This window comes from Halichoeres trimaculatus, unplaced genomic scaffold (genome assembly GCF_033239565.1).
Source record: "Halichoeres trimaculatus isolate MK-OKI-2021-1 unplaced genomic scaffold, fHalTri1.1 fHalTri1_scaffold_19, whole genome shotgun sequence".
NCBI classification, from domain to species: Eukaryota; Metazoa; Chordata; class Actinopteri; order Labriformes; family Labridae; genus Halichoeres; species Halichoeres trimaculatus.
In genome coordinates, this window is record NW_027437197.1 from 18,174,280 (window position 1) to 18,198,778 (window position 24,499).

The 24,499-nt window shown below is 41.4% G+C and overlaps 2 protein-coding genes across 2 annotated transcripts; one reads left to right on the forward strand and one right to left on the reverse strand.

The window, feature by feature from the left end:
- Positions 1–10: 10 nt before the first annotated feature.
- Positions 11–14,974, forward strand: stk24a (serine/threonine kinase 24a (STE20 homolog, yeast)). The gene is made up of 10 exons (XM_074694775.1): positions 11–770; positions 4,827–5,057; positions 8,182–8,238; positions 8,360–8,468; positions 8,619–8,776; positions 10,894–11,079; positions 11,168–11,313; positions 11,400–11,625; positions 11,737–11,873; positions 11,994–14,974. Exons 1-10 carry the CDS (start codon positions 729–731, stop codon positions 12,025–12,027), a joined length of 1,326 nt encoding a protein of 441 aa, XP_074550876.1. The 5' UTR covers positions 11–728; the 3' UTR covers positions 12,028–14,974.
- A 1,313-nt stretch (positions 14,975–16,287) lies between these two features.
- ino80da (INO80 complex subunit Da) lies at positions 16,288–24,460 on the reverse strand. The gene is made up of 10 exons (XM_074694597.1): positions 24,025–24,460; positions 22,211–22,457; positions 21,314–22,125; positions 21,070–21,163; positions 20,754–20,978; positions 20,504–20,613; positions 20,236–20,369; positions 19,926–20,146; positions 19,683–19,837; positions 16,288–19,594 (listed from the first exon to the last, which is right to left on the reverse strand). The coding sequence occupies exons 2-10, from the start codon at positions 22,426–22,428 to the stop codon at positions 18,591–18,593; spliced, it is 2,973 nt and encodes a 990-aa protein (XP_074550698.1). The 5' UTR covers positions 22,429–22,457; positions 24,025–24,460; the 3' UTR covers positions 16,288–18,590.
- Positions 24,461–24,499: the final 39 nt, after the last annotated feature.

Below are 24,499 nucleotides of genomic sequence, written 5' to 3' on the forward strand. Positions count from 1 at the left end.
GACGCGCTCCTACCGTGGGATAATAGTATTTGTGGCCGTGTGTCACTTGTTTTGTACCCCTAGTTGGTAATCCATCGTTTTGCCTTGAAGTACCAAAAGCTCAGTCTAACTGAATCTGTACAGGAACTGTCACCTGTTCACCCACAGACTGCAGGTTTTGACTTCCTTCCTCCCTCGTGACGAGTTTGATGAACATTTGACGACACGCGCACTGTCTGCTCTCCCTTCCTCTGATTGGTCAGCCGGAAAATGAAAATGACATTAACCAAGATGGCGCTGGGTAACAGAGAAAAGTGATGAGAGAAAAGAACAACAAGCGGTACAACTATAGAACAGAGTACTTTCATGTACCCTGCGCGACTATTTAGCACCAGACCTCTACTTTATCTTCGGGATACTGTCACACGCACGCTGAGAGACCGCAGAGAGACAAGTATTTAGCCAACTATTTGCTAACTAGCTGCTGAAGTAGCTAGCGTGGCTAACCTCAGTTGACTGCGGAAGGCGAGAGGGGAGAAGCTGGAGGCAGCTCCAAGTACGAGCCGACAAGTCAGGCGCTGTTTGTAAAGTAGGTGACCGCTTCTTTTCCAACATTAACCGGCGTTAACGAGTTTGAAACACGGATCAGGTCGTCCAAACCAGGCTTCGGTAAAGAAAGTAACCTTCCACAGTTCAGAAGGATAGCAGAAAAAGACGAGGAAAGGCGTCATCTTTGCTGATCTGACGCCATGGCTCTTTCCCCTATTCAGAGTGGACTCCCAGGAGTGCAGGTAAACACAATGTTTTTGAACATTTTACCAACTTTCTGTCGCTTATCAACTCGTCTCCTGACATTTTCCACCACGTTACCTCTTAAACTCAGCTCATAAGTTGAAAACCATAACAGTAAATAACTTTATCTGCACGGACACTGCATCGTTATCACGTTTTACGTTATCAGCTTTCTTTCCAGCGATAAATGAACCTGCTTGACAAAGTCCAGTCACTGAAATGACACATTATATGAGTTACCGACAAGAAGACTGTCTTCTCATTTGTCCATGGGTTGTCAAATTCAGCATGTACTGAATAACTCATGGGCTGTCAGGTCACATATTTGGGCTGTTTGTGTGCATTGAAGGCAGATCATCAGTGGGGCTGAAAGGCACATCAAGAGAAATTCATCTTTATCCATGGTATTGTTTGGTTCCTGGTTGAAAGCCCTTAATTTTTTTTGTTGCAAACAGTCAGCTGTTTTTTTAAGTAAGTTGTTTGTAGAAATAAATAATAATCATTTAGGGCTTGAGTCAACTTTCGTCTTAAAATCTATCAGTCTGGTTCAGAAAATATCAAATAAATTATTCCACACTTTAAAGATTATTGACTCTGTGAAAATGTTTATTTTGAGTGGCGGACAGAAAAGGTGCAACAGAACATCTAAAATGAAAATCTGAAAGACTCAAATTTCAGAAGGACCATGCAGATTTTGAAAGTGTTGCACAAGAAAAGTAAACATGTGAGCTATTTAACAAATCAGTTATGTAATAGGTGTCATTCAATACCCAGTCCATCAATCAATTCATCTTTAAAGCCTATAATTAATACCAGATAATCAGTGTTGGCTCATAAATGATCTGCCGATGGACTAACAACTTTAATGTCCCTCCCATTGTGGTCCAAAGTGCTTTTATGAACCTTGATTACGGTTTGTTTGCATTTATAGTCATGTGGTTAACATCCAGTATTTGTTTAGTTTAACCAGCCACTAGCTGGCAGTCAGTTCATGCCCTGCTTGAAGAATCAGCAGCAAACGGCTACATTACAGCTCATGTGAGAGTGACATCCTGCTGGATGACATAACCTAAACACACACGGTTACACACTTGATTACACATAATACCACCACTCCTCTAGGATAATGAATGTCGCATTAGCATTTGCTTAAACAAGTTGAATCCTTTTTTTCATTTCCTGTTTTGCAGCACATTTACCTTCCAATCCCTTCATATGATTACAGTTTAATTGAGAGAAAAGGAACTGCTTGTTTTATGGTAAAATAAAAAGCCCACAGGTTTCTTGTTCAGAGGAGTTGTAGCTGTTGGAAGTCTGGCAGAAAGCCTTCAAACACGAGGGTGTGGTGCGTGGATGACACTAGACTACACAGTGGTGTGGTGCAGATGGGGGAGCATCAAACACATGCTTTTAGAGTGAGGTTCAGCCAGCTTTAGTTGTCGCTGCAAACCTGCTGACTGTGGATATGGCAAGTACATTCCCATCATGTGTAGTCTGTGGCAGCGCCCTTGTTGTTTTTCCCTTTGTTTTTACAGAGGTCAGCCTCAATGTTAAAATGTTCACCTGGATGACTGACCACACCAGTGTTGTGATAGTATTTCTGACATGTTGTTTTTACTTTGCTTCATTCTGCGCCGCTCTTTCTGCTCGTCTTGTTTGGGAAGTCCCTTCGCTCTCATATTCGGCAGTGCCCTCATTGCTCATTTTTTAAAGTGCAGCTGCTCATCTCGACCCCATATAGGTTTGACCACCATGCATTAGCACTTTTACAGGAAACTGCTCTCTGGGGGGGACTAAAACAATGTGGAGTGTGCCAACAGATCATCCATCTTCCTGGCTGAGTTACCTGGTTTTAAGTGCTAGACAATTCAGATTCAGTTGTCTGAGGTCAAAAATAAGCATTTCATCCATTTCGAAAACAGGAATATTTGCTTTCTGGAAAATGTAGCCTTTTTATAATTCCCTGCTTATGTTTGTTATATTTTTGTGGAATGAGGATGGCACTGCAACCATACTCAAGGAGTTTAGGCTAATGATTCTGCTGCATGAAGGGAAATTGAGCTGGCCAACTTATAGACCATTATTCCCTCTCTGATGCCCCGTCGGGAAATAAGCCATTTAGTCGAGTCAATAAGTCAAGCAGCTGTCCCAGAGTTTGTCTTGAAGGGTTGTATTTGTGGTGGAAGTCGTTCAGCTTCAGTTATGTCTGCATTAAGCCTGAAAAAGAAATGATGTATGTGATATATGAGTTTAATGAACAGTCAGTATATTCTTCAATCTTACAGTTTTTTTTTGCATTTTTTACTTTCCTTATGTCATATTTGAGCAAAATTTTAAAAGGACTGTAAAGAGTTTCTTAGTGATTTTGAAAAAGTCTCTCTTCTAGATACACGCCTGATCATAATCCACACTTAAAAATGTGATTATCATCGCCAATATTGCTAGTTACAGGTTATTTAAAATTGCTACTTCTTAGCTTCCCTATCAGGACCAGATTGATTTACAGCATTTCTAAGTCTCTATGAAAACACCACGACAGCTGACAAAGTTTAGTATTAAGAACAGAGTGCTTTTCTCTGCTAATGGCTAATTAGCCTTTAGCCAATTAGCCTCTAGCTCAGGCTGTATCACTCTATAACACACAGGCTGAGCTGTTTGTGATAATTAGGGCTGCAGCTATCGAATATTTTAGTAATCGAGTATTCTACTGAAAATCCCATTGATTAATCGAGTAATCGGATAAAATACATTTTTGTTTAGTTAAAGAGCAGTTATTTTTCAAATGAAAAAAATTCTCTTTAAGAAATAGAATTTTCTGATACAGCATGTCAATAAGAGCACTTGCTTTGGTAGCTCCAAAATCTGTAAACACACTTTGACACATTTTTTGTGCCTTGTACATCTCATCAAATGTTGCGGACCCAAATGGCACCCGTTTCGTAGAATGACCCATTAGTCTCCAAACTCCAGAAAAAAAGCTAGATTTGTTGCTGTTGCTATTTTGTATAAGAGGTAGCTTGAGGGGTTTGAAAACTCTTTTAATATGTCCTCAGCTGTAATTGAAATACCACTCTTTGATCTTTTTTCAAATTAAACGATTCCTCAAGGCGGAGAAAATTACTCGAGTGTTTTTTGTAATCGAGTACCTCGAATCATTCGAGGAATCGTTTCAGCTCTAGTGATAATGTTCATTCCAACCCACAGTCAGCAGTTATTCTGCAGTGGTCTGTTCAAACTTGAGAGTCTATCAATAAAATGAAGAGTGAGGTTACGTTAGCTCTGCTTGGTAGATGACTGGCAGGACATAACCAGGATTTACTAACGTTACACATTACAGACATGTCTTATAGCGCCAGGCTGCCAGCTGCACTAAATACAGATGCTACTAAATACGGACGATAGCACTACATTTAGCCGGCTACTACAATGTTTGCTTGATGTCACGTTTCTAACCGTAGAGATATGTAACTGTACTGATAAGTCCCTTACCTCAGCGCATTATATCCAGTATAAAGTTGACTTAAACAAACAAACAAAATTTGTTTGAATACCATCTCCATTTAATTCCAAAACAAACACACACCTCGCTAAAAGGAATTTACAACAGTGTGCACGAGACTCCGGGCCACAAGGTGGCGAGAGCGTCCAATTATAACAGATTCTCCTCATAGCATCTTTAATCATGACTCCCATATAGTTTGTTACTTTTTGTCTTTGCGTATGAGCTCAAAGGTAGATTGTTTGACCAGATTGTTCATTTTTAGACGTTTCAATGGGCTCTGGAAAACAACTTCTGAAAATTGAGTTTGATCAATTTAGAATAAAAAATAGTTGCTAGTTGCTGCTCTGATGGAAACATTCTAAAAGTCTATTAAAATGGCCTTCATTTACAGGGAAGTAATTATTCATGCTTTATACGTATGCAGTGATTTTGTTATTAGGACCAGGACTGAAAACTGTGTTGCTTGTTTTCATTTTTAATCAGAGTCACGATAGCTTAGCTCCTCAGCAACCTGTAGCTAAATGTGACCTGTCCTCCGCTCCCTGTCCCACAGAACTTCCGGGCAGATCCAGAGGAGTTCTTCACCAAGCTGGAGAGAATAGGCAAAGGCTCTTTTGGAGAAGTCTTCAAAGGCATCGACACTCGGACGCAGAAAGTCGTGGCCATTAAAATTATTGATCTGGAAGAAGCGGAGGATGAAATAGAGGACATTCAACAGGAAATCACAGTTCTGAGCCAGTGTGACAGCCCCTTCATCACCAAGTATTATGGATCCTATCTTAAGGTAAGCTGTCATGGAGGGAAGAGGAAGAAGTCCATGTGTGACAATGCGTGTTTAACATGATATACAAAGCAGTATTGTGTTCCTGCAAACAATGACTTCTATATAGGTCAATAAATAATGCAAATGAGCAATGGTGGAAGTATTGCTTGTGCCATATTACAACACACTGCTGTTATATCATGGTAGTGTTTTTTTTTTTACTTGCTGATATCTGACATTGCTGCTTTGAAATGTCAGACCCAATGATCCGATGGAAACAACTGCAACAATGATCATCTCATATTAAAGGGTGTCAGAACTTCAGTTTTCACTTTTAGCTGTAGCTTGATAGTCAGCATAGCCAGGACAACAATCAGATAATATCGTTTTACTGAAATCAGGTATGTATGTGGTAAATATATGACAAAATAATTTAAATATTTTTGTTCACTTCCCATTCCTAGAAATCTAAACTCCACAAGAAACCTGTGAATTTACAGCCCGTCAGCTTCACTCTCAGGTGTTTTGATCTCCTGCAGCGTCTGTATTGACAGCATCACTTAGCAGCAAACCACATTTGTGTCTGTAGTAGATTTTCTGGCACACTACATGTGATGGTGCTTAGAGTGCCTCTCTCAGAGTTTACTATGGTACTTAACAGCAGTAAGGGGAGAAGTGGTGCTCCATTAGCCTGGTCTGCTGCTGGCTGACAAAGAGAATTAAGGCTTATTTGTGTGTAGGGTACAAACAGGGTTTATCTGCTCTGTGTGTGTGTGTGCTTATATTTGAGTCAGTGCTGCTGAACTTTAGAAAGAGTAACATGAAGATCCACAATAAGGTTACATTAACACCAAGGTTATAATAGTTTTGGATTTGTCATTATTGTTTAGTTTTAGTTAGTTTTGACATTTTATTTTCCATTACAGTTTAGTTTTAATTAGTTTTAGAGCAGGCATTCTAGTTTTTATTTAGTTTTGATTTTTGCAACAAGGCTTAGTTTTAGTTTAGTTTAAGTTTTTTCATACCTTATTAACCAGGTGCAGGATTCAAAAAGGTCAGAGTAAATATTTTGTCATACTGTTTATTTTCAAGTCCAACATAGTGCTCACTGCTCAGTCAATGCTGATACTGAACTGTTGGCTGCTGCCTTAAACACATGAAAATAATATAAACTTAGTATAAAAAATATATACATAAATTATATAAAAATAATGTTGGCATAAATTAATAATAATATTAACATAAATTATAAAAAAACAATATGATATGAGCTTTAATAAATAAAAACTTGGACTCTGTAACAATTAAACTATTACAGATGCTCTGATTCATTGCTCCACCACATTTTGTTGCAGCACAGCGCACAGCCAGTCAGTGCAGTAAACAAGCTCATCCCTATACGCCGCTATGATGGTGCTGTGCAGCACTGACAACTGCCGAAAACTGTCTAAAATTGGTTGGAAAAATGTGTCGGATTAATTTAAATCCTAAAGGCTATTAACATTGTCAAAAACTATAACTAAGGGAATTTTGTCTATCATTTTAGTTACTTTCAGTTAGTTATGTGAACACAAGATACAGTTTTAGTTTACTTATCGTTTTTGTTTTCTTTTCCAGTTTTTATTAGTTTGAGTTAACTGCAATGTATTTTAAATTTTAGTTTCATTTTAGTTAACTATTATAACCTTGATTAACACAGTGGATTTTTTTTCCTTGTGCAGTGTTTGCAGAGTTAAACATGCTAATTGTTGTGCTGTTACTTCCTAAACTGCTTGTGCTACTGCGAGAAAACAGAAGTGGATCAATCATGGAGCAGATTGATTCCAAGTGTGACCTTCCTACTTCATCTGAAGATAGTAACACTTCTTTTAGGAATCTGTGGTTGTCTCAGGGCAGAGGTTTTCAAACTGTGAGGTTCGCTTACACAAGAGGGGCCTGCTGAGTTGTGCTCTGTGTGAGGAGGGAGGGATTCCAGGCAAAGATACTGTTAAAGAGACAGGTGCTTAGCAGTGTTCTGAAAAAAACTTAGTCATTTCTATGTTACACACAGAGTTTGTTATGGTATCTTAACAACAAAATGACTTAGCTTTTGTAATAACAACCAGGACATGGGGCCACGTGTGGGTGTTAGGCTGTGGTGTGTTTGCGACACTGAAGTGTGTGTGTGCAACAGCAGCTGATAGTATGTAAACCTGTGATCGTGAGGAACATGTGTGAACCGGGAGATTGTTTTTAAATAAGCTCAGATGGCACATCCACGGATCGTGAGTCGCAGTGACACTCTGCTTGTCAGGCTGAAACACCTTCACGAGTTATATTTTACTTATTCAGATGAAAATGCCGCTCTTGTGCAGAAAAGATTTGGCTTCAGGATCTCTGAACACGACTGATCTGACAGCTGAGCTGCCTCTGGTGTTTCAGACAAGTGCAGGATTCACTCCCACTTAACTCAGTCTGTGAAAGAATGGAAGTGTCACCGCTTTGCCTTGCATGACTAAAGCTCTGGATCAAGTTGATGTGTTGAAGATTTTATTTATTTATTTATTTTATTTTATTTTTTTAGGCAATCACTGATAAACAGTTCTTAAACACAACACTTAACACAGACGCAGTCCTCTGTCTTCTGTAGCCAGAAGATTTAAACATTCTGTTGTGATTGCTGAATTTTAAACACAATATTTTGGTATGAGAATTTATCAGTGTAATCTCAGTTAAAGTTTTGATCAGAAATTGAACACTAATACTTTTTGTGTCTGTAACAGACTAAACACACTTGTAAAAATCATCTCTTTATTTGTTACTGTTCATCAGCGATGCCTCATGAATATTCGATCTGTTTGTCACAGTGTAAGTCATAGACTGAGCTATGCAGTAAAGAATTGTTCAACCACAAATTTAAATATGATTCATAATGTGCTGTTATTTAAGCTGTGGGCTTGTGTTTGCAGGAAACCGAGTGAGTCTCTGCACATTCAGATGTTCTCAAAAATATTTAATGTGATGTGGTTTATCGCTGTTGTGTGGTCAAAGCAATAAAATAATTGCATTTGTGTGTTTTATTTGTGTTTGATAAGAGAAAAAAATACATATGAGTTGTTATTTAAACTGCTCTTTTGAACAGGAATCGAACTGTCTTATTTTTCAGGGCACCAAATTATGGATCATAATGGAGTATTTGGGTGGAGGATCAGCCCTGGATTTGGTGAGTAAATCCAATTTAAAAAAAGTAAAGGTGATGTTTTGTTTCATTTCTTGGATGTCTTTGTGTAAAGTTTGTGCCATCTTTAAGATCTCTTTCACTTGTTGTTTCTCTGTTCTGTTAGTTGGAGCCAGGGGCTCTGGATGAAACCCAGATCGCCACAATTCTGAGGGAGATCTTGAAAGGGCTGGAGTATCTTCACTCTGAAAAGAAAATTCACAGAGACATCAAAGGTGAGACAGGAACCTGGGTTCTTGTCAACTGCTTCCTTCTTATCAACTTTTGAATCACAAACAAAACTAAATAACGTTTTTTACCAACACAGATAAACTCATCATGGTCAGTGTTGGGAACAGCTCACATTTTGTGCCTCTTACTTTCAGCTGCCAACGTGTTGCTGTCAGAACAAGGAGATGTGAAGCTGGCAGACTTCGGAGTAGCGGGCCAGCTGACGGACACGCAGATAAAAAGAAACACATTCGTTGGGACTCCTTTCTGGATGGCACCTGAAGTCATAAAGCAATCCGCCTACGATTCAAAGGTCAGGCAGCTTGGTGGTGGAGAAAGGGCAGAGTTTTTAGGAGAGAATGAAAAAAATGCATGAAGTCATGTGCCAGTCAACAGCAAAGGAAACCAGAAACCTTATCTGCTGCTGGAGTGAACATTTGGATCAGTGGGTCTTCTTCTTACTTAATGTTACTTTGTGTTTAAACACTCTAATGTATTCTCCAACAGCTGTTTCTGCTTAAAGTAACAACTTCTCATGGACATGGTGGTGACTGTAGTAGAGCATCAACAGATAATCAGTGACAAAAAAGCAATAGATGGAGCAGGCTGGGTAAAAAGGTGCAGCTCACACTGTACATGCTAATAGAGGTAGAATAGAATAAGAGCACCATACAAATGCATCATAGTTATTTGAACTTGCTTCAACAGTGAGAAGAGGATTGTTGAGGAGAATCACCTGATGGTTGTTTTATGAGTAGGTTGAGCACAGATTGAAGTCATGTGCAGGTATAAAAGCTCTGAATAATAAAGATGTGACTGAGCCAAAGCTTTGAAGATTTCTAATTCCAGGTTAAACACACCCTTGCTGTGTAAACAATTAGCAATTTTACACATTATATTTCATTTTATTTATATAAACTTTGCAGAAAAAAGTAAGGAAATGGCAGATCTTCTTTGTCAATGCCAAACAGTTCATTGAGCTGTTGCCATTGACTCTTTTTTGGATCTTCTGTTACCCCAAAAATAGTTATTATTTGTTTGTTATTGTTTCTCTAGTAGGGATGCAACAATCCAACTTTTCATATCCCGGTACGAATACTGACAACAGGGTTTTGGATATCGACCGATACCGGTACTGATTCAATACCACTGTTTAATGATAACCTGCACGACCTACTGTGGGAAAAGACAGGGAATGTTTTGAGTAAAAGACAAAAAATGAGTACGTATGGAATTCATGAAGTTGATATTTATTCAAACCAGGGGTAGGCAACCTTTTCTGTAACTCATGCCACTTTAAAATACACTCATGCCCAAAGTGCCAAGACTTAATTCTTTCATAAAATCTTTGACAGTTGATAAGAAAGTCTCCTTGAATGGTTTTCCATGCTTAGCTATGCAGTGAGAAATGCTCTAATGTCCTTCTGTGGCCTGGTTTTAAAGAGTACAGAAATTTTTGTAAGTGTTGCTCTGTTTCGCATACTTTGCAAACACTGTTTTGCCACTAAATTAATGCGATTGCGAGCTAGTAGACTGACGTCCCAAGAGTTCTGCATTGACGCACATGCAGGACTCATTTGCACACTTGTAATGTCCGTGATTTAAATAAATGTTAAGTGTTAAATAGAACACAACAAAAAAGTTTTATTATATATTTTATTTGTTTGTTTATTTAGTCCTCTGTCTTATTGTAATTCTTTGCGTGCCAACATTAATAGCCTCGCGTACCAGCTCTGGCACCCATGCCCTAGGTTGCCTACCCCTGATTTAAACTATAAGTGTTTAAATGTTTAACAGCAGTTTGGTTAAAAAAGTACTTCAGAATTTACAGAAATGACTTTTTAATTGTAAATTTTTATACCCTGTATACTAAATCATAGTTTAGCCTTGGTGTCAAGTTTGGACCGATCCTTTGCCAACGATACCCGATACTATGATTGGATCGGTGCATCTCTTTTCTCCAGTCTTAACAAAAGTCAATGTCAAAATAAGCTGTTTGGCATTTGCAGAGAAGATTTGGCAAATTTTTCATTGGTGCAGCCCAAATACTCAGCTCTGCTGCTCAACCCACAAATCTGAATAAGATTAACTGCCATGACACACTGTTACACCAAAGAAATAATCTACCAAACACAAACGTCCTTACCTTTTGTGCCAAGTTTGACTCATACGCACTTGTTTTTCTCAGCACCACTCAGGGTGGCTTTCACCACCAGAAATGAACCAGTGCATATTTTTGGGACAGCCACAACATGAGTCAGTGTGGCTTCACAACGCAGCCACTATGTCACCGTCCTCAGCCTGCAGAGCATGCTCTGATACACCCATGCTGCTAAAACCAGCCAGTTTAAATGTCATTCAGACCATGTTGTGTGGAGTGTGTGTAAGATTGTGCTGCTCTAATAAAAACAGGATGTCTTTGTTTTACAGGCAGACATCTGGTCATTAGGAATAACAGCCATCGAGCTGGCTAAAGGAGAGCCGCCCCACTCTGAGCTTCATCCTATGAAGGTTTTGTTCCTCATACCAAAAAACAATCCACCAACACTGGAGGGAAACTACAGTAAACCACTTAAAGAATTTGTTGAAGCCTGTTTAAATAAGGAGCCAAGCTTTGTAAGTATAACATTTCTTTATATTGTTACAGGCTGTATTGCAAGGCATCCCTTTTAATATTAAATGTCTGTTTTTCTGTTTTCCTTAGAGGCCAACTGCCAAAGAGCTGTTAAAACATAAGTACATCGTAAGGCACGCCAAAAAGACGTCGTACCTGACAGAGCTGATCGACCGTTACAAGAGATGGAAATCAGAGCAGTCTCGAGATGAATCCAGCTCTGGAGAATCTGACGAGTGAGTTATCTGATGGGGAGCAAGATGTGTCAAATTTACAACCTGAAGCAAACACTTTTTATTCATAACACCCTGTGTCACTGCAGGGAGTCCGACGGTCAGGCATCTGGAGGAGATGATGCTTCCACTGAGAAATGGATCTTCAACACCATCAAGGAGAAGGATCTCAATAAGGTTCAGAATGGGGCGGCACAGCCCGCCGAGCTGGAAATACAACAACAAGAAGACAACCAGGTGGAGGTGGAGGAGGAGTGTCCAAAGAGGCCTTTGTCACAAAGCTTGTCAGCAATCTTTGCTCCATTGTTTACTGAGGTAATGGCATCAAGATACCCAAAAATCTTATCACTAAGATTAAAACTCTCGGTGTGATCCGAGGTGTGTGTGAGGTCTGTGTTCTGTCGTTAAGAGCTGCCGTTGTTACAGCTGAAAGAAAAAGGTGAGACAAGAAATGGCAAACCGGAGGCTGCAGAGGAGCTGCGAGGGGCCATTTTCCAGGCGGAGGAAACGCACCCGGGGATCTGTGACTCCCTGGTAGCTGAACTAGTGCAGAGACTCCAAAGGTGAGGTCATCTGATCATATTCTCATGGTTATAGCTTGTGTGAATATCTGACATCCCCTTTTAAATCCACACTTTGTATTACAAGCAGTTCAACAGAAAAATCTATCTGATGTTTTTCAGGTTTTCTGTGCCACACGCAGCCGCCGCTCACTGAGAGCAACCTCATCCAGCTCTGCTCTATTTCTCCACCCTGGTGGCAACAGTCAGATCTTTTCCTCTGACCTCCACAGCTGGGATGACGTCTCCCAGGAAGGTCTCCACCGCTCATCTGCCTGAAGCAAATCCTGGCCTACTTAATATCTGTTTATGCGCTAGCACACCACCAGAGGGTCCTATTCAGGACAATGATTGGCCAGCCTGCTGTAAGATGTCCCTTCTCAATACCTCCTTCACAACTGGTTTCATTTTTTCGAGCAGAGTGAGCTTTCTCTGCACGGACTCTTTGAGTTTGGGGTTTTAGGGGGCTTTTTTCACAAAGGTTTGCACTCTGCATCCTTCTAGAGGAATTACCTTAATTGTGTGCGTGTGTGTGTGTGTGTGTGTGTGTGTGTGTGTGTGTGTGTGTGTGTGTGTGTGTGTGGCTGTGCGAGATATCCTGTGAAACGTGCTGAAGAGTGACGAGTGGGGTTGATGCTTTCTATTGAAAACTCAGGTATCCTGCTTTAAGTGGACGGGGTCCTGTGGGAGACAGAAGGAGCTCTGTGGGTGGAGGCTGTACAGACTTGTAAATAAGCTCATTTCTACAGATTCATGAAAAAATAAAGACGTGTTTCTAATGGTACCACTGTGTACAAATGGCCAAATGCAAACTGTAGATAATGGTTTTGAGGTAAATATTTTGAGAGACTAAAACGGCCATATATGAGATTGCCTTGCCTTTCTACACGTTCTTTTGTAAATCAGTCTTTAATTTCTCCAGGTGTAAAACTTTTTAGGTATCATCCAGTGAATGAAAACGGCTGCCCTTTATCATGTTTGACTATGATTTATGATAGATTTCTCTTTGGTTTCACACTTAATGCTGTGGTTGTAATTATTTTAGCGAATGTAAAGACGAAGCCAGGCTGGACCGCTGAAGCTCCCACCAGTTAGAAACACTGGATGCTCTGTTGTTGGACTGATCCAGCACTGTTAGACTTTGCCTAACCCTCTTTTTTCTTCTTTGCTGTTTTTTTTTGACTGTTTAGACAAACTGAGGTTTCGTCCGTTCATTCCATTCGCAGGGCAGTGCCATCATCTAGTTCTTAATCAGCAGACTCCTCCGTGGAGCTGCACTGGTACTATCTCCTCAGCATACCAACAGCTTTAATTGCACTTCAAGTACAAATGCCTTTGACTATAAACAAAGTAGCCATAAAACAGTAGCATGAGACTTACCGTATTTTGCAGGTTTGCTATCTGGGAACAAAAAAAGTCCCCCTGAAGTCTCACAGCTTGGACTCTGGAGATGGTCATGCAGTGTAAAATTTACCTGTTTGGACTTGAGAGTTTTTTAGTGACACGGTAAATGCATTTAGACTCCTCACATGGTACAGGACGCTGCTGTCAGGTGTTCACATTAACACAAAGCCAGGAGGTGTTCAGAGACCAGCAGCTCTGCTTTTTCTTCTGACTGTAGTTGTAAAGAATGTGCATGGTAGTGTAAGAGAGTAAAGCCTGTCGGCGGCCTGAGCGGTCTGCGTTGTAGCACACTGCTGCAGGGCTGGAGGAATGTGGAGTCCTTGAACAGAGTTAAATCCGCCTTAGAGTATTTGTGATGAATGAGATGAATAGTATCGGCTTTAAAATGTTAGATCTTTGTTGTAACTGCTTCTTTTTTTTTCCTCCTTCTGGCATTAAAATGCGTTTGCAGTAATATTTTAAGAAAAGATCAAATATTATTGTATCATTCCAGAAAAACATGAGCATGAACAAATGGACCCAGTGAATCTTAAAGAATGGGATGATTGTTTTTATTTTGCTAAAGGGCACAAAATAATAAGTAAGTTCTAGAGCACAGCTGTTTGGCAAGTATGATTATCTGCTTCTAGGAAGAAAAATGCTCATAGATATAGGGTTAAAGTCTGCTGCAAAGACTGGAAATGGAGGAACAGCTTTCCCAAATTCATTCCATAAGCACATCTGAAGCTCACTTTTAACATATCTTGTCAAATTCATACAAAAACAAAGTAAAATAAGAGGTCTCTCTTGTTTAAGACACTTGGGCTTGAGGCATTTATTTTTACAGGAAGCCTCCTGGCGAGGTGCTGGTTAAGATATGCCAACTTTGACATCAGTTTTTCCAAAAAGGACACACAGACCTTGTGTTATCTGGGCAGAACCATCCTAGCTTTTCATCATCCTCCCAGTTTTTGCTAAGCTAAGCTAATAAACAACCTATGGCTTAAAATGATCAAAACTAAAAAGGTGTAGGTTTCCTCAGCCTAAATGATTCTTTTAACGTCTTCTTTTACAGAATAACTCCAAAAACATATCAGGTTTTCTTTGTCAGCTAGTGGTTCAGAATACATTTGAATTTATATAAATATATGTATATACCCTGTTCAACCAAATCATGAAATGTATCAGACTGTTATTTCCCAGTGCCCATCCTACCACATTTCCTCCATCTCCTCATGTGAAATGTGCCGTGTGAGGCTCACAGCTTGACTGATGCATTCAAATCAATTTGCACCTTTTGAAAACACGCTGTTCTGGCTCTTTATCTGATGTGTTGCACTTTGCAGATTTGTTTTGGTTTTTGAAAAAAGGTACTTAAGGAAGCTGCACCAGTTTGATTTCCTTTTTTCCTCCCTTTTTGTGTGTTGTATGGCAATAAAGCAGTGTGAATGCCAGGAGTCATTTCTTAGCACAAGTAGACATATATTCTATTGAACTATTTTTATAGCCCAGAAGAGCAGTATTATGTAATAGAGGGAGTAAAGTTTGGTTCAGTGATGCGTTTAAGTTTCAGTAAACACTGGAGAGCAATCACTTAAAATGTACATTTCAGTTTGTGTGTCTGCTGACAGTTTCTTAGTCTGGTATATGTGTTGGCTGATTCAGGACAATGCTGTTGGATCTATTGAGAGTTGTTCAAGTGATTAAAGAAAAATAAAAATCCAGTGAAAATTTAAAGAACGGCTTTGCCATTTTTTCAGGTCTAACTGGGATTTAAGACACATGAACCTTCACAAAAAAGTATTGTATTATTTGTTGTTACCATACTGTAGTGTTATCATAGCCCGAGATCTTCTTCCATTCTTTCTGTGGCTCTTATTTATGTATGTCAAAAAGGATATCAAAGGAAAGAAATGTGCCAAAAGATGCACCAAAATCAACTCAACCTCTGACCCTCACTGTATTGTGATAACTCTATATATAGTTGACGTAGTTGTGCACTTTTTATGAAACTTGAAAAGTAAAACTTGGCACAAAAGGTGTTCACATGAACTTTATCTGGAAATAGTTTCAGCTATGATGCTCCTTTTTTCATTTGAAGATTTATTATTTCAGGGTTACACAAACTCCTGAAACTGACAGAGAACTTGTGTCATGATCAAAATTAAAAGAGCCACCAAATCACCCTTACTGGACATGCACCGATCGATCTGTGCCGATTTACTTAATTTTTGGGAACATTGATCGGTGATCGTCGATTAGAGATTAGAGATCTGAGATCCGTGATCCGTGATCGGCCCATCCCTACACATGAAACTGATCTTATATTCCTCCAGAAAGGTCTGACAGCCAGCCATTGTTGCTTTTTGCTCTGAGACCTAAAACTCAGGACACTTTATCGGTTGTTTAAGTTGAAACATAAAGATTTTATTGTTTCACAGGTATTGTTCAATAATTTTCAATTAAGTAAGACTGGAACATTGAAGGTATATGCTGTCAGTTATAAAAAATAAAAATCTGTATCAGCAGGTCAGGCTTTTGTAAAGATAGGTGATCGGCCAGAAAATTGTGATCTGTGCATCCCTAACCCTTACTTTATCTATACTTTTTAATTTCAGGCAAAAAGAAAGAAAAAAGAAACAAGTTTCCTTCCTTTCTAGTTGAATTTCCAGGTTTTACCACGACTGAACAAAAAACCTGATTGGGCAGAGGGCTGATCATTCAGGTATGACTTTTTCTTATTACATCCTTGTTTTTACTTGCATCTTGTTTTTTGCATTGCATATTATGTGGATGAATTTTCATTTTCAACATTCATTGTCTAGGGACATAGTTACATTGTCATCTTGAAATCAGCCGTGTGGCCCGTCTCTGTTTCACAGCGTGCACGTAACCACACTTCTTGGTACTCATGGAAAAAAACGTGTCACCGCTTTAGAAAGAAGCCACAACAAACCATGTCAGCAAATACCTCACAGCAAGTTTTATTTATACATCCAAAAACAAAAGATCAAATTTCTCACACTATATACAGATATTACATACAGTGTTTGTACACATATTACATCATTTGTACACAAGAAAATATACATAAAAATGTAAACCTTTGTATACAAAAAATACCTTAGACAAAATTAAACAAGGACCAATAACAAAAGGTGACTAGATTAGCTCATCCTATCTTTAAAAACAGTAATACAGTACATTCAATGAGTATAGGAATTTGTCAGCCATTTCTGAATTCAAGCAGTTAAATGTGCCTACGAGCCCTGTTTTCGTTTTGTTCTATGAGATTTTTCGGAGAGGAAACTGGTGCGGTGATCAGTCACATGCTATGTGGATACAGCAGTAATGCCTTGCAAACTTTTCATCCATTTTTTTTTTTTTTTTAGTTAGGTAGGGGCGTTGTGTTAATGATTATAAGTGGCGACACTACACTGAGGCCCGGTCGTCTCTGGCGGAGCTACAGGTTTACACTTCATAGTGTGTTATCTCTTTGGAAGGGAGAGACAGAACTGGGCCTCCTCACAGCTGAAAATGGGGGGGGGGGGTCTGAAATGAATGTCCAAGCAACAACAATTAAAAAAAAAAATTCAAAAATTTAAAAAAAGGCAAGACAGACTCGGGACACATGACACCACCAACCTCCGCCCACCTCTGTGCAAATTAATGTTAGAAAAATGTTTTTCTCCACTAAATGAAATGAAAAGGTGAACTATGTTCCTATGATTTCTTTTTTTTACCACTGAGAATCCAGCCGGTGTCCACCATGATCATAAATTGACATTATTATTAATGCTGCCCCATGCAATCTCAGACTTTTTCCTGGAGTTTAATAGCTATCAAAAAATATTCTCCATCAGATATGAGTTAAAAAACAAACTGACATCGTACACAGCATACAAACATTGATCCCTCCGACGTCGTAAAGAACTCGACGAGCATTTTGATAGCCATTAAAATACAAGAGACTCATTCTACAAGACACAGGTTCCACTGAATACATCGCAAAGAACAATTTCAATCCATTGCTACTCAATAATTCACCGACAAACCCCAAGATAGACTTCTACTCTATATACCTAATACTCAACAATGTCTGACGATCAGTCGATTGTGGCATATCTATTAAAAGCTGTGGTTGTACTGCTGAGGGAGGAGCGCTCTTTATGTAGCGTTTGAGTTAAAATCAGATGTTTTTCTTCAGTTAAAAAAGTAAAACAGACAGTAAACCCAACTTCACCTTCAGTGGACATTTTAGAGTGAGTTTCCTTGAATTCCTGAAACAGAATTTGCTTTTTCTATGCCAAGAAAGTCGTTAAGACCATTGTATGTGTGGACCAGAGAGCACCTTTAGGAGCAGACACTTAAAGTCCCTGGATTGCGCCTTCATCGCCCCGAATATTAACACTGAAGTTCATGTATAAGCCTTTAAAATCCACTCCAGAGCAGAAATTAGGCCGACCTGATCGTTTGATCTCTGCAGGCTCTATTTTCTGAGAGAAACTGTTTAAAGATAAAAAGTTCATGACAGTCTATAGAGGCCAAAATATCTTTCTGATCCAGCCTAGAATCATTTAATGAAGCTACATGTAATGAGACTGATAAAATACTTTATGATGTTAAGAGTTATGTTAATGTGTTTATTGCTTTAAGAAACTATATTTACCTTCAAGTGTCTACTAGGCCACTCAGAGTCCCACAACCAATGGTGAGGTCAGAGATATTTGACGTCTGAGCAAACCAATAAATGTGCACATAAACAGTATACACAATATAAAAAACAGCTGTTTAAAAGTATTTTGGTAAATCCACATGACCGTGAAATCGGACTCAGTAAGATTCTATATCATGATAACAGTTAAATAGCTCCAAACATAATGGGTCACAAAGATCACAACCAGTACTCGTCTTTTCAGAGGGTGACAGAAGCAGAGTGAGGAATAAAAAAATGCAATGGCCATCTGAGCAAGGCAGGGTACAGTTGATCTGAAGACAAAGTGACCACTGAGTGTGACTTGTAATCTCTGTTAAGGTCCTTCCACCCATTTTTTCACCCGTTCATTTTGTCACAGAGAGTCACCGCTCTCTTCCCCTGCTGAGGAAACCACAAGGCATCAAACCGGTGGACTCACGCTGACGTACAATCCCAGAGACCGCCTGGCTGCAGACTTTCAAAGGAGGAAACTAGAAAACAGAGGTTTGTGCAAATTCATTATCAAATAGTGCACGGTTACCACATTGCACACATGTAGCAGATGGAGAGGAGTGGTCTGCTGGATTGTAAGTGACTGTGAGTCCACGCGCCGCAACGCAGCCGCTGCAGGCCGCCTGCTCTCATTTACTCTGCGTGAAAGGTGGCGTGGCGCTTTTGGCACTTGCAGCGGTGGCACTAACTATTGAGAAGCCAGCTGGGGGCGCTGTGGAGCTGTGGCTGGGCTGCACGTCTTTCGGGATGCCACTGTGTGACGCCAGTTGATGGCCAAAGGCAGCGCTGAACTGAGGGAGCTGTTGCTTGGGCTGTGCAGAGGTCAGGAGATCGTGTGACGAAGAAGAGGGGGCGGAAGGAGTCGTTAGGCCGGTCATGCCGCTCTGAGGCATCGCTGAGAGCGCAGCCATGGGCTGGAGCGTCACAGAGTGGGTGGTGGCCGGGGGAGTGGACAGCGAGGTGGATATGAGATGACTTTCTGATCCTATGAGATTGCCAAACTGCGCAGGGTCAGTGAGAGGGAGCGGGAGATTGTTCCATGATGAGCGAGGCGGTCCCGGTGCCCCGCTGAGAGGGACTTCCAGCAGCAGAGGAGGGTCTGTCTGGAAGGAGCCAGCGTGGGGGGAGGATATGTGGTCACTGTAAGGGGATGGCACGTGCTCACTGCTGTAGTGGCTGCCTTGGGGAGACGACGTGGGAGCGTCTGACTTTGCCAGAACATGTGACGTGTGAGTCCGTGAAAACGTTCGCTCTGCTATGGAGCTTTGGGTGAGAAGGGAGGTGGAGGAGGGGGCGATGGTGGAGGAGGAAGATGAGGTCGGGGGCTGGTTAGTGGGCTGAGAAGGCGGTGAAGGGGGGAACTGACCACCAGTTGACTGCAGTAGGTTTTCCTCAAGCTCTAGGCTGGTGAAGTTCTCTGTAGGAATGCGGCTGTTCAGCAGGTCCCCCATCCCCCCCGTCTGAACCGGACCAGGGAACACAGCCATGGCTCGGTGGTCCACTCCATCAGAAGGGGCGAGGTCTCCTATAGAGGCCAGGCACACCAGAGAGTCTGGGTAGGATCCCATCGCCTGCAGGGCGCGCACTAGCTCCTCAGCAACCTCTGTTGTGGGCAGCAGCTCCCCATTCTTACCTAAACATAAACAAAAACATTATAACACCACAGGGATAGTTGTGTTATTGTACACAAAGTTGTGCACAAGAAAGATCTTTTGGACAACCTTCAAATAAGTCGAAGTCCAGGTCATCAGGCAGCCTCGGCAACACGTCGGAGAAATCCTCCTGGTTCAGCTCCAAGTCGTTCGGAATGTCCGCCATGTCATTAGTGATGTCATCAGGAAGCTCGTCTGTACTCAGATCTGGGGTCGAGGGGCTCCTGCAACAAAAATGGCCAAAGATGCTCAGAGAAGGGAGAGTGTGAAGCATAAGAGTATTTGTACGAGTGAAGGAGGAGTGTAGCGGACCTGATGCTAGCCTGCGAGGGCATGGCAAGGCTTGTAGAAGGCATTCCCAGGTTCCCCTGCGGTAACGCTGGAGGGATGGGTTTCTGCGGCCTCCGAGGTCCTCTCCTCCTCTTTTTTTTGTGTTTTTTGGTGAGTGCCGGTGGTTTGGTCTTTTTACGTGGCTTTCTCTGTTGCTGCTGGTGCTGCACTCGTCTGTTACCGTCCCCTCGCAGGAAATTATCCTGTTTGAAAATACAGAAGAGCACTGAGCCATCACAGAGATCAGTCTTATACTACAGAACAGACTGGTATCAGTTATCTTTTAACTCACCATTTTTTTGGCATGCTCTTCGCAGAGTGGTGTCTGGTGGGTGATATCAAACACGGGGATGGAGCACTGCTGACCATCTGCAAATTTGGCTGTGCAGCTTGCAAAGAGCTGCTGGGAACGATTCAGCAGAATATCTACACGGAACAATTAAGGAAATACCCCGATACCAGAGAGAACAAAGGGCACGTGATTTAAGTGGATCCTAACATATTACATCAGTGTCAGGAAGCTGACAACTAAACCATCAGGGCTGCAGTGGAAAGGATACGCTGAAAGCAGTGTTGAGTGAAGGGCAGTGCTCTGTTGGAACAGGTCTGGCCCTTTGTTCTGCCAGTGCAGGTTCCTGGATCTGTCTTCTGCTGCCTTGCTGGAGAACCACTGTTGGCACAAACACACAGAGAGGACTGTGAAAACAGGATTGCAAGGCATGTGTGGCACAAAAGCAGATGTGATGTAAGACAACCTGTTCCAGAAATTGTAACTAAAGGATTTCTGTTTTCTTTCTGTCATCAGATTACCTTGAGGAGCTTCGAGAGGCACCACGCAGCTCCTGGATGAGCTGCCCAGCACAGTCGGGGTTGTTACTGGCAGCGTGCAGCAAGGCTTTGCGGAAGGCATAACGGTATCTCTTCTGGCGGATAAACGCCCTCTCTTCCCGGCACATGTGCTTATATTTCTCTCGGAGGTACGAGCAAAGCCGAAGTAGCCGGGTTCGTCGTGAGGAGCCTCTGTCGTCTTCCATTCTGTTCATGAAGAAAAAGTTAACAGCGGTGAGAAGGTGCATCAAGCTGGAGTTTAGAGTGCAGAGTTTAATGTTGGGGTTGGGATACTGACCCATTCTGTGGTCTCCAAGAGCTCTGGTAAGGAACAAATGTCACAGCCTCTTCGTCGTCATCATCATCAGCACTGTCTTCAGACCAGTCCAGTCCTGAAAGACAATTTGTTTGAAGATCTAATTTATACCAATAACCTAAGTTCTAAGTTCTCCATTCTATTCAATATATTTTAGTGATTCTCAAAGGTTGTATTCATATTTCTAAAACATAATACTGCTGATATATGAGTTTAAAATAAGCACCTATATGAGGAAAGAGGTCTCCGTGCTCCTGGTGTCTCTTGGCACAGAGCTGTACCAGGTGTTGCAACCTGGCCAGGCAGCTGGCAGAAGGGGAAAAGTCAGCAGGACGCATGACGACCACATGCCGCTGATTGCTGCTGCCACTGTCCTTGCAACTGACAGGCAAGTGAGTAGCAGTCAAAGGCATTTTCCTGCTGAGTGATAGCCCAGAGGGTTGCACTGGACTGGGTGCTGCATTTGCAGGCATCCCTGGAGGCAGAAAGTTGACCGTCTGAGGTGGTGATGGATTGCATAATAAACCCTGCTGCTTTCCTGGGTAAATGAAGGAAGTCACGCTGGAGTGATGGGGAGGCTGAAGACGACCTGACTGCTGCCGTGGGAGGTGAGTGTTGAGCGGTGAGGGAGTGTGAACGCGTGAGACAGGAGAGGGACTAAAGTGCTCAGGAGGTGGTTGGAAGAGGTCCGTGTCGTGGCAGAGTTTCTGGTTGAGCACCAGGCGACTCTGCAGTTTCTTCTTGATGGCATTGGCCTTCCGCGGAGTTCCAACTTCCTCACCATCTGTGTCATCTTCATAAAAGGCAAAAGGGTCCAGGAGTTCCCCATCAGGGAGGGGTAACAGGCGAGTACACGGGGGAGATGGTGGGAGTTCATCTAGACCATTGGGGGCTTTCAAGGCTAAAGAGGGTACAGTTATGTTGAGAGCAACTGACTCCAGGTGTGCCCGTGAGCGCATGTCCTCTATAGCATCATGTTTCTTTTTCCGTTCCTTCTTGGGGATGAAGCCCAGAACCTGCAGGTGGCTGTTACAGTATCTGAAAAAAAAAGTTAACATCCTTAGCATGCAATGCACACATTTGGCACAAAGTTTTCAAAAGAGGCATGCACATATATACACACCTGCGGTCCTCAGACTTGGGGATGGGGTTGGTACATCTCTGGCTGTTGTACTTGGCCACATATTCACATTGCTTGAAGGGGGCAGTCTTATCCTCCAAAACGTGCCGGATACAGAAAGCATAGCCATTTAGTCTGCGCTGCTTGCAGAGCTTTGGGCTGTATGAGCACAACGGCTTATTGTCCACCTCTGAGAAGTGTATGTGTTTGCCTTCATACATCACGTTACTCTTGTTCGTGACAACATCAGCTGATGGGATAAAGTCAGGGAAAACCAAGAGTTACACCATGAACACTTCATACTGCAGAGGTAACCATGCATGCACATACAGGGGGAAAAAGGCAGGGAAGAGCAGTAGACTGCACAGCCTGCTCCCTGCTAATATTGGTAGACAACATGCAGAGAGCCCACATAACTATTGCTTTAAACAACGGTTCATTCGAATAAATAGTGGTAAAAGTAGTGAGCTAGAATTTAAACATGTTCATAACCATTTAGTCCAGTCAAACTTTGCCTTTAAATGGTGTTCTCTTTTATACCCACTATTTATCAGTGTTAAAACACCTCATTCAAAAACGGCAAGGAAATACAGAATATGCTATTTTAATGAACAGTCCTTACAATTATCTACCAAGATAGTATTTAAAAGATGATATGATGACATTAGTTTGCAAGGCAAAGTTTAAAGTTCTGAAACATTTTCTTGCTAGTGTGTTGAGTTAGACAGTTAATGGACAATCCAAACGCTCAAAAGAAAGAGTAAGCCCTCTTCATATAGCATATAAATAAATTAAAGTTTTTTATTTTTCCTGATGACAAGCAAGCCTTCCAAATATGATGCCACTGGTGTGTCACAATACACAAACTATAATCATAGCGTTAGCCTCTTTGCTTCGACATTAGCGTCGCTGCTAGATTGAATAGTAAAGTGTGTTTATAAGTTGGTGTTGAGCATTCAAAGTCCTGGGAGCTACGGTATCATTTGTCACATACATATGGACTGTGTAGAGTCCCCTTGGGTAAAGTAAACTAGTTCAGGCAAAGATGAAAAACAGGACGGGCAGCTAAAGGTTTCCAACATTTGCTAACTTAACTATCATCTCAGTCCGGTGAGCTAGCTTGTTAGCTTTGAGTCCGAGGCAAATTTGACACTAAATAAAAGATACACTTAAAGCAAACTTAATCCACCGATCTGTAACACACGGCTGAAACTACCTTTGTATTGATGAATATATCTATGAAAAATCAGACATGAAAAGCCAAATTTGGTCGTACGCTAACAAGCTATCGAAGCTAAAAACACAAAATAGTAGGCGGTAGCTAACCAGGAAACGGAAACATCAGCGAAAGGCAACACTATAAAGGTTTATTTTCAGTTAAGTTTTGAGCCGGCAAACCAAGCCACAGTCGAAAAACAAACCCAATAGTTAATCAGTCGCGGTCATGAGATTTTTTCATTCGTAAATGGGCTTTATTTTAAGGGGAAATACTTTCAAACAAAGGGTCTAAAAGGCTTTAAGGCCTGTTCCCGAAGGCCTCCAAAATAGTCGATATGAATGATAGCCTCTATCGTTACATAATGTGGCATTAGCAGTCTACGAGACCTAAAACTGTTAACATTGCTCAACCTTCCACTTCTGCATATGACAATGAGTCATTTTATGACTATAGAAATTCAAAAATAAATGAGTCATTATTTGAAGGCCTCTTAGCTCCGATAGCCCAGCGGCCTGGAGTGGAACGCCTTGTCGACCGAGGCCTGGGTAAGGCGGCTACTACAGAAATCGAGACCGAGGCTGTATACAGTTTCGCTTACCTTGAACTGGTATGGGCTGTGTAAGGTATTCGCTCCAGATAGACGGCCGAAAACACTCCTAGGATCAGCTAGGCTATTTGTGTATCGATATTCGAGATAGGAAAGTAACAGGGATCTTCATTGAGCTCGGAATATGTAGAAATAAGGATGCATGTAAATATATGCTATCCAGAGCAAATTACAAGCCGTAGGTAGGCTGCTGAGGATTTTTGTTGGATCCACAGCAGACTCCTCACAGCACCACTACAGGCACTGCGGGGACATGACAACAACCCGCTCAACAACAACAACCTATCCTACCATATTGGAAATTCAACTTTGTTAAAACCCCCCACAGTTTATCATGTTGGTGACTTCATAAGAGAAAGGAGTTTGTTTTTAGGGCCATGCCCGTCACACTTGTCCACGTTTAACGCGACTGAGGCAAATCATATTAACTGAGAGGTCCAGCAAAGTGTTCAAGTGAGTATTCCAC